This window comes from Mastomys coucha, unplaced genomic scaffold (assembly GCF_008632895.1).
Source record: "Mastomys coucha isolate ucsf_1 unplaced genomic scaffold, UCSF_Mcou_1 pScaffold6, whole genome shotgun sequence".
NCBI lineage: Eukaryota > Metazoa > Chordata > Mammalia > Rodentia > Muridae > Mastomys > Mastomys coucha.
The window spans coordinates 22,614,008-22,624,788 of record NW_022196912.1 but is presented as its reverse complement, the minus strand read 5'-3'; the positions used below and the strand labels follow the sequence as shown (position 1 = coordinate 22,624,788).

General features: G+C 45.0%; 1 protein-coding gene across 5 annotated transcripts in view; it reads right to left on the bottom strand.

Annotated features, from left to right (window-relative positions):
• Alk (ALK receptor tyrosine kinase) overlaps positions 1–10,781 on the bottom strand; it is a 722,886-nt gene that overhangs the window by 51,483 nt on the left and 660,622 nt on the right. For all 5 annotated transcript variants that reach the window (XM_031357606.1, XM_031357604.1, XM_031357607.1 and 2 more), the window contains one exon: positions 4,027–4,189. In XM_031357606.1, the coding sequence (XP_031213466.1) occupies positions 4,027–4,189 (163 nt within the window). The remainder of the gene's footprint in view (positions 1–4,026; positions 4,190–10,781) is intronic.

Here is a 10,781-nt window from a genome sequence, read left to right as displayed (position 1 = left end):
AGAGAGAATAGATGGATGGAAAGAAGGGAGAGGGGGTAAGCAGGAAGTCAGGGAGAGTGAACTGAGCTGCTCCGGGCTTCAGGTGAGTACTGACTTACTCTGTGCCCCCCCCTCTCCTGCCCAGGTTCTCAGAACTGCGCTGTCTGCCGCCATCTCTGATTAGGTTGAGGCTCTTGTCCTCTGGCAGGCACACATCTGAGAATCCATGCTCCTTTTGTGCTTGCCAGTGCTCCTTTACTTTCATCCACTTCGGGTCCCCCACTGGGGACACTTCAGAAGGCATTGTTGCACAATCACGTCCTCAAAGCTCTGCATAAGCCCTGGGCCTCAGCTCCCTTCCACAGCTAAGCTCCCAAGGAGAGTAGCTACCACTCACTGTCCTTGATTCTTTAACCCCTCTCCATCACATCCTTCCCACCCCACCTTCTAAGTCCTTCTTGGGTCCCTCATTGTCACACTTGTTTGTCCTGCTCTAGTCTATCTGCTTTTTGGTACTTCCTCCCACCTGCCTCTCACTCCCACCCTCTGCTGTCACCAGGGTGTAAAAAAAATAAGGTGCCTGGGAGGAGAGATTCCAGCCCTGGGACCTCCAGCTTTTGCCTTGCTCCTGTGTAAGGAAGAGTTGGGGAGCAGGCTATAAGAGCCTGGCCCTGGTCTCTTCCATCTTCCCCTTTCTCTCCCTCGCTGTGGCTATCTTCCACAAAGGAGATAAGCCCAGGATAAAATATAAAGTAGTGTCAGGGAAGCCAGCTATGGGAGCAGGGGTTTGTAATTCCAACTTCTTGGAAACTCCGACTGAAGAGGTTTTCGAGTTCAAGGTCAATCTGAGAAACCGAGTGAACTGTGGTTCGAAATAAGAAGTAAAGATTCAGCTTGTTTAGCACATACGAGGCTCCAGGTTCAGTCTCAGGTATGAAACAGAACAGAGCAAAACAAAGAGAGTGGGGAGGAAGTCCTGAGCAGGCCCCAGGGATCGTCAACCACCGTTTTCCAGCCCTGACCAGCGTGGTCATCATTTTACCCGGCATCACACAACAGCCAGACAGCACTAAGTGAACACCACACGCTAAGAGAGATGGATTTTGCAAGGAAAAGAACTCTACCCTTTGTCTTTCCAAAGACCCTTTTCTAAAGTCCTCTGGACTATCCTGTGTTTTCTTCTCAGAGGAATTGTACTTATTAAATAATAATTACTCAGGAGAACAAGTTCTTCAGAGGAACAGGGGGTGGGGGGAGTGTTCCCTATGTGAAACACTGCCATATAGCAAGTGTGTGTGTGTGTGTGTGTGTGTGTGTGTGTGTGCGCGCGCGCGCAAGCGCACGTGTTCTCGAACGTGCTCAAATGTATCTCGATCACTGGGGCTTCTTCAGGGATGCTGAGTTAAAGGATCTCCTCCTGCTCCCCTCCCCTCCTCTTTTCTAACTCTTCTCTCTTCTCTTACCCCCTCCCTCGCTTCTTCCTGGCTTTTTCAACCTGAAGATTGAGCCCAGGCCCTCACACATGCTAGACTTGAGGACATTTGGATATGACTTAAAAAGCAACCCATTAACTTTCTATTTAGGATGCTGAATTAGTATAACCATTGTAGCCATAGTCGTCAAAGCCCTGCGTATCACCTGGGGTCAAGAATGAGATGAGGGGCAGGGATATGTGTTAGAGCCAAGCTCTAGAGTCCGGCAGCAACGGACACACAAACTCGAGCTCCCTTTCTTTTCTGTTTTTCTTTTCTCATTTGTATTTGGTTAGACTATGACTTCCTCCTCACTAACACGAACACTTCAAAGTGGAATGCATACATCTCTGGGAAGTCCAGCGGCAGACAAGGTTGAGGCTGGGGATTGTCTCCCAAGGCAAGTGGAAAGAGTTCTCCCATCTTAGCTGCTCCATCAGCAGCACGGTGTGCTAAGACTGTGAGCTTCATATAGATCAGAACCTCACTAGAATCAGAGAGGCTGTGATTAATAATAAATAGGCAAATGAATTTATTATTATTTAATGTGTAGTTCGTCTGGCTGGTCAAATCTCCTACAACTTCAGGCAAGTCTGAAGAAGTCAGAACAAAGTCATCAGACAGAAGAGTAGGACCACATGAATGTGGGACCCATTTAATCTTAGAAATCCTGCTGTCGGCTACTTCCATTTCTCCAGCTGATTTCTCTGCCCAAAGACCCTAACACACACAGGCACCATGACAAGCATCTGTAGGTATCATCAGGGCCTATCTCATACAAGGAGGAAATGGACTGTGGGGTCAGGGATTTCATAGCCTGTGCACATCTGGAAGCCAGCATCACTCAGTGCCTGGGGCCAGGGAGGTAAAGCCCAAAAGAACACGGCATGTCCTGAAGATGGCCTTTGTGGAAGAGAGTGGGTTTTAGTGTGGCTTTGGATTCATATGGGCTAGGAGCATCCCTGATTCTATATTTTTTGCCTATGATATTTTGATAATAGCCATAGCAATACCATTCACCTCACTGCTAAAGGCATGAGACACACGTGCTAGGTCCTCGACTAGCTCTGTCCCTTCTCCTTAGGAGTTCTTGTCGCCTTGCCCTGTCATGCATAGAGGGTCAGCTGGGAGGTATGTTTACTTGGTGTGGCATAGAAGGGCGGCAAGACTCTGGGACATTTACAGGTGACAGAGAGGGATGGAACTTTCTCAAAGCCTTGCCTAAAATAACACTTAAAAAGAACTTAGGACTTTCTCTGGAACACATTTTGCCCCCAGGGATGGGGCTACCACAAGACACCCTAAAGGAACACAGGGCAACTTGAAGAGCATTTCCTTGGAATGGGAAGGCATGCTCTGAGAGCCACAGGGATATCTACATCATCCCTGTATAATGCTGATGTTCTTAGCACAGTTGGGCATTGCTGGGTGGAAGGAGCTTCAGACAGGCCATATTTACTCTCAGGTATTTGAGGTTGGGGGATGCTTCTGCACTGTGATTGTCCCGGAGGCTCCTGTAGCTCTGAGCCTGTTTTCTTGTTTCTAAAATGAGGCCTCCAGGACTTGCCTCCATCAGAGTCTACCTGAGGACACACATCTCAGTCCAGGGTTTGGTACAGTCAGCGGTCCTTACAGGATGTAGCAGCACACCTGGGAACTTGGTAAAATTCACACTTTAGCACCTACTCAAGAGCACCTGACTGAAGGGCCGACCCTTGAAATCTGGCTAGTAACCTGCTCTGCTATCTCACCATTGGCTTTGATTGCTTGGTACCCTGGGCTCCAGGTAGCACAATTGAGTTGGTCTACTCTTGCCTGATTTTGCTCTAGTGGAAAGTTGTGAGGTCAGAATAGGGGGAGAAGGCAAGCTTCAAAGGGTGGCTTGCTTTCCATGAAAACAGAGATGGGTCAGGAAAGAATAAGAACATTAGCGATGGTTCAATTGGTAAAGTGTTCGCCATGCAAGAACAGGGATGTACATTTGGATTCCCAGCACCCACATTAAAAACCAAGCTTAGCAGCATTGCCCTGTAACCATGGCATTGTGGGAATGGAAACAGGCAGACGCCTGGGGAACTAAGATCACAGGGAGGTGGAACACCCAAACTTGCTAGCCAGCCAGCCAGCCTAGCCAATCAGTGGGCATGAGGCTCTATGGAAGTGTAGGGAACTCTGTCTTAAAAATAAAGTGGAGAGCATTCTCTGGACCTCTCACTAAGTCCAGCATGGCACTGAACAAACTTCAGATGCACAGAAACATGTAGTCTCCACCCCCCACTGATGCACACGTGCCTCACAAACAAATCAAGCTTGATACTTCCATCAAGAGCCTCCTATGCTCTCCCTAATTGTAATTAGCAATAATTCTGAAGCTAGCTCATCTGTTTACTATCTCCACTAATGAGTTTCTTTGAAGGCAAATGGCATCTTTGTTGCCATTGTCCATCCCTGGTCATTATATCCTACTAATGGGCCAGACTCTGTAACCCTTCACATGCTTGGGCACTCTGGGACATGTACCCCACAGGTAGGACTTGAGACTTCCATAAGGGATCTGATTTGCCACTATACATACCTGTAGGTGTCAGTAGCCGGCACTTTCCAAATCTGGATGCCCCTCAAGGGCCCTTCGCTTCCCACCACCACGCTCAAGTTGGAGTTCTGGTAGGCATTGTTGCACTGTGCCTGTGTGGGGCCATGAGGTCCACTGGCCCCACACGTGGTGAACAGCCAATGAACTGTGACACAAAACAAGAGGCAGTCAGTTGCTTACCCTGGATCTCCTTCTTCCCTGGGCTGTCTCCAAAGTGTCTGCTCCGTGACTTGAGGCATACGTTTAAAGAAGTCTCCAAGATCATGGGAAGAAAATACGATCAGCTATTTATTCAAAGTGGATATAGTTTTGCGAAGAGCCTGCTATGGGCCAGAACCTGGGTCGTGTACCATGGAAAAGAAAAAGACTGAGAAGATTTATATCAAGATGGATACAACCAGCTACAATACAGTAGAGCAATGGGGAAGCCATAGAAAGATATAGCTAGCATCATGCTCTTAGTGAGGGAGTGATGACTGCGTTCAGGACCACCAGGCACAGGCAGTGATTGGGTACTCTTCTGGTCTCTCACTGTGTCTAGCATGGTACTGAACAAACTCCAGATGCTTAAGCTTTGATTCTGTGGCAGATTCTAACCTGTTCTCAAAGATCTGCACATCAAAAGACCCTGTATCTCTGAGAGGTTAGAATGAGAAAACCCAGACACAATATTGGTCCTATGACCCCTCTCTTGGCTCTGAGACCCAGCAAACAGGAATGAGAAGCCTCAAGTTCTCTGAACGTGGCTTTGTATGAGAGATGCTTTCTTGGCAACAGGCCCTCAATGGGGCAGACTGGAGCCTGCTCATCCCAATCAAGCTGGCTTCTGGGTTTGGAAATGAGTGGCTTGCAGGTTCTTTCTTCAATTGATGGTGCCAAAAAAAAAAAAAAAAAAAAAAAAAAAAAAAAAAAAAAAAAAAGCAGCCAAACTTGTCCATCTTTCAGTGCATTTGCATGTGCAAATGTGCATGTTTGTGAGTGTATATGTAGAGGGCAGAGGAAAACCTCTAGTGTCCTCCTCAGGAGCATCATCCACCTCCTTTGATGTAGGGTCTCTCATCAGCCTGGAGCTTATCAGTTAGGTTAGACTGGCTGGTCAGAGGCCCTAGGATCTTGTCTCTGCCTGTCCCCTGCTGGGATTACAAGGGCATGGCTGTCTTTTTTGTGTGATTTTTAGAGGTTGAATTCAGGGCCCTCTGTATAAGGCAAGCAGTTTACTGACTGAGCTATCTCTAGTCACAAAGTTGTCAAACTTCTTCCTTTTCCCAGGCTCCCATTTATTCCCTACTGTGTGTGGTCTGCCCTTGTCTAGTGCCCTTGTGTAGCTTTCTTGGGACATCTCAGGGACACAACTCAAACCCTACCTGCCACCTCATCTTCCACTACTGGGACATTTCCTTTCAAATGTCCTCTCTTTTAGCCAGGCTGGACCTTGGGGATTTGTCAGATCTCTTAGCCTCAAATCTAAAACTCTTTATAACTCATAAAAGGTTTAAGAACTGCATTCTTGATAAATAAGCTTCTACTTAAAATAAATCTCATTCTCAGATGGCCCAAATTATTTCTCCTTTCCAAGAGAGATTGAGTCAAATTCTGAAAATGATGGAAAATTAATTTTGAGTGTATGTAACACCACCACTAAAACATTCAAGAGAAAAAAAAATTGAAGAATTTGAGCTAATTTGATGATGAAAATGTAAGAACCTAATTTGACAGTCAGAGGGAGGTCACCTTGGCAGGGCTGAGAAACTGAATTCTCAGCCAGTCTTGATTTACTTTTGTGATGGGACCCAGGCCTTAAGGTCTGATGGTCTGACATTCCAGTGGGATTGCAATACACATGGAAAGTTGACTTCCATGTGGTTTCTGAAGGTCACTTCAAGGTTTATGGAAGTAAGGTGCATATTGAGTGATGGCTAGCTTTTTGATCAAATCTCTTAATTCAAAGGACTAAGGCTTTGTGGAAGGTTCTGTTTGTTTGCTTGCTTGTCTGTTTGAGACAGGGTCTCGTTCGTTGTATAACTCAGGCTGGCATACATCAGAGCAATTATTATCCCCAGTGCTAAGAGAATGAGCACACTTCACCATGTCCTACTTACAAAAGGTATTTTTGCAGAATTTGTTTGGCTAGTTGTCCCTTTACCTGTTCCAAAGCCAAAATTACACACGTGGGGGAGTGCAGCGGCGGAAAGGCTAAGGATGGTTTTGGCATCTTCAAGACACCTGGCTTTTGGGAATCTTCATCAACTATGGACCACGAGACCTTGATCTAGGTTCTTCATCCATGAAAAAGGTTTATTGGCATTATAAAATAGCAGGGAGTAGTAAGGTCATTGCAGCGAACAGCAAAGGGCTTAGATTGGCAGAAGACCTTCCCCCTGGTGGCTGGAAATAGCATCTGCACCTGGCTTGAGCATCTAACCTTGAGTAGAACCCTTTTTAGCTACAGGATTGAGAGGTTGTAGGGTAGTCCCAGGGAAGTTGTTCATCTACTTCTTTGCTAGCTGGAACATCTGAGGAGGTAGGAAGAGGACTATAGGCTCTAGATTCAGATGGGCCACAGTTTGTCATTCTGAACTTTGTTCCCGACTAACTGTAAGAGCTGAGTTAGCTCAAAGCATCTTAAGTGAGGACCAAGACCCTATATGAGATCTTGGAGCTGAACATGTGGGTCACAGTAAGTCTATAAAGGTACAGAGACCAAACATTCATTCAAAGTTAAATACATAATGAGTCTGAGATGTTTCTGGCAGTGCTCACTAGTGTTGTATCCTGTGACTTCACTCTCATCTTAATTTTACACACACACACACACACACACAAACACTAGTGTTTCATCCTGTGACTTCACTTTCCCCTTAATTACACACACACACACACACACACACACACACACAAAACACTAGTGTTTCATTCTGTGACTTCACTTTCCCCTAATTACACACACACACATACACACACACACACACAAACTAGTGTTTCATCCTGTGACTTCACTTTCCCCTTAATTATACACACATGCACACACACACACAAAACACTAGTGTTTCATCCTGTGACTTCATTTTCCCCTTAATTATACACACACACACTCACACATACACAACTAGTGTTGTATCCTGTGACTTCACTTTCCCCTTAATTACGCACACATACACACACATACTCAACTAGTGTTTCATCTTGTGACTTCACTTTCCCCTTAATTACACACACACACACACACACTCACACACACCCCATACACACACACACAACTAGTGTTGCATCCTGTGACTTCACTTTCCCCTTAATTACACACACACACACACACACACACACACTCACACCCCCCCACACAAAAAACTAGTGTTTCATCCTGTGACTTCACTTTCCCTTTAATTATACACACACACACACACATCCTGTGACTTCACTTTCCCCTTAATTACACACACACACATACACACACATACTCAACTAGTGTTTTATCCTGTGACTTTACTTTCCCCTTAATTACGCACACACACACCCCCACACACAACTAGTGTTGCATCCTGTGACTTCACTTTCCCCTTAATTACACACACACACACACACACACACACACACACACACAATGCCAACCAATGCTGATTGAAACATTACAGTTCATACTTGGGACTACTGTATGTTGGTGATCTGCAGCATCTTTACTACACATATAAAATTTCCTCCTCTTATAATGCAGAAGACTTTAATTATCATAAACACAGACCTTTAACATTTTTCTGCCAACATTCTTCAGCATATAAATATGAAATAGATATATCCTAGGACTCTATTGTATTTAGATAATGCATATCTCTCATTAGTATGCAAATTTGCTTTTATATTTTGTAGTTGATAAACTTATATGCACATCAAAGAATTGTTTTGAAATAAGTTTCTTTGTGACTTATCAGTACATGCTTGATATTTTATACCATATCTATATCTATATCTATATCTATATCTATATCTATATGCCTGAGGTCATGTCACAATTTCTCAGGCTAAAGAAGATTGTAAATGACAAAGTTTAAGAGCTCTGGGCTAGGTTATATGACCATCTGAGACTTGCCTTTCCTAATCTGAACAAATGGAGATTCTAGTACTTATTGCTCAGATTTCCTATGAAAACTAAAAGATGAACCCAAGCCAAGTGCTTGGCATAGCATGTAACACTAGAGAGATGCATGAAGACAGTTTAAAACACGTGGTACTTTTATGTGGTTCCTCACTGTGGGGCTCTGACACCCCATCCTCAGGATTTATGCCCCCATTTCATGAAGCAGAGACTCCAGGGCTATTTCTCAACAGAGGATTCAGTATTTCCCCAAACTCAGTGGACATATATTAGTCTCAGGTGGTTTCCATACACAGAATTTTGGTTTTATTTTCAGCAATTTCTGATGGAAAGGTCCAGAGAGGAAATTCTTTCTAAAGTGGATTCCATGGGAATGGAGGATTTGCCATCCCAGGTCAGACTCGTGATTCATCCAGTCAGAATTCTACTGCTCCCAGCAGCCTTTGGAGCATGGTGGTGGTCCCTGTTCTTGTAGAAAGCCCTGACCCCTGTAAATCTGCCTAGCTCTGCTTGGAGTCAATTTATGTTCCCACCACCACTACCTCTTGGGATATGGACTTTCTGAGTTTACTGCCTATGTGCATGGCCTATCTTGCTTCTCTCTGTCTGGGTTTGTCTTGTTCAGGTTTCATGGCATTGATTCCCTTTATTCTTTCTGAGCATTGTATAGACATTCTCAAATGTTTCATTATGGTGGGGCATTCAGTAGATCCTAAACCACCCGATGACCAAGGCTTTGGAGATTTAGTCCGTCCTATTTGGGGTCAGGAGGCAATCCTTATATAAAAACATAGTTGATAGACTCTAACACTCAGCTAGATGTGTGTATTAGTCCAGTCTATCTCATTGTCCTGATGTAGAAAGAACATTTATGACTCTTGTGAGCTGGTCAGCACTGGAGAAGGAATCAAAGTTGAGAATTACTCCTGCCCTGCCTAGGAGTCCCTTGGTAGTGATCAATGTTCTGCCTTGGATACTTCCAGCCTTTTAAAATTGTCCCTACACTGGTCTCTGCTTCCCTGTGTCTTTCTAAAGAGAAGAATTTGCTTGTTGAGGTGGGTTCCCTAGAATGGAACTGTGTGTACTTGGGACTTCATGTAAGGGGACGATTGCTAATTTTTATTTCAAATGTTCCCCAAGAAGGGGCTTGCTTGGAACAAGCTCTCATTCTTTCTTCTTCTTATTCCATACCCTGGCCTAGCATGAGAACTATTGGTCTCAGTCCGGTGACATTGACTGCTGTGAGCCCAGGTGCTCCCATCAGGAGACTCAAGGAATGATAGAGCAGGTTAGGCATGATTTCTAGGTCAAGATTGGTTAGAATCACAAGGGGAGGCAGATAGGACCAGTCCAACGGTTTCACTAGAGTAGAAGGCACTGGCTATGGCCTTGTATAATCTACAGAGACTGTTTCAAGACCTAAGGGACAAGGGAGTTAGCTACAGTGACTTTGGGGGAACAGATATAAGGCAAGCTTTGACCCTTAGGTAGAAGGTAGGTATGTCCCTTGGTGTATGCGCATGTGAGATAGGAACTTTAGCTACCTGAGAGGCAGGTCTACCCACAGAAGGGTCAAAACCTTTCAGTATGCGTTATGCATGTGACACAGTGCACACTCTCTCAGTATGTACTGTGCATGTAACATGGTGCACACTCTCTCAGTGTGTATTCTGCATGTAACATGGTGCACGCTCTCTCAGTGTTTAGTGTGTATTGTGCATGTAACATGGCACACACTCTCTCAGGAAGTTAGGCACTCTACTTTCATACACAAACTCAATGCCTTTGAACTTGTGGAAACTTTGTATACTAAAGTATTCCCTTTAAGAATCAGGAACTTTTCTGGGCTGTGGTCTATATACCTTTAATCCCAGCACTTGGGAGGCAGAGGCAGGCAGATCCCTGAGTTCAAGGCAGGTCTGGTTAACAGAGTGAGTTCCAGAACAGCCAGGGCTACACAGAGAAACCCTGTCTTGAACACCCAACCGAAAAACAAACCAACAAACAGAACAAACAAACAAAGAAACAAACAAGAACCAGGAAATTCAAGTTCAGAGAAGCTAAGTGTGGCCCTACCAGTAAGTAGATAATCAGTCAAGACAGGAACTCAGGGCAGTTCTCCTATGCCAACTTCAAGGATCAAAAAGGAGCTGGGGGCAGGGACTGGGCAATAGTTCAGTCAGTAAAGTGTTTGCCACACAAGCTGGAAGGCATAACTTTGATCCTCAGTTCCCATTTAAAAAGCCAGACAATTCAAGTGCTGCTGGGTGTCAGGGTCAGGGTGGGGAACCACAAGTAGATATTTGGGGCTCATTTGGCCCAACAGCCTAGTCATTTCATTGAGTTCCAGGTTCAACGGGCATGGTGGCATGCTCTTATAGTACTAGTACTGGGGAAGAAGGGATAGGGGAGAGTTTGGGTTCTCACAGGCCAGTCAGCTGAACCTAAAAATATTGATCCCCATGACCTTGTGAGAGACTCTGCTTCAAAAAAAATAAGGTAGAAGGCACCCAAGGAAATAAAGCCCGAGGTTAACTTCTGATCTCACACATATGTGCACCTACATAGAAGAAATGTGTGGCACATGTGAGTGTGCTCATGTGCACGCTCACACACACACACACACACACACACACACACACACACACCA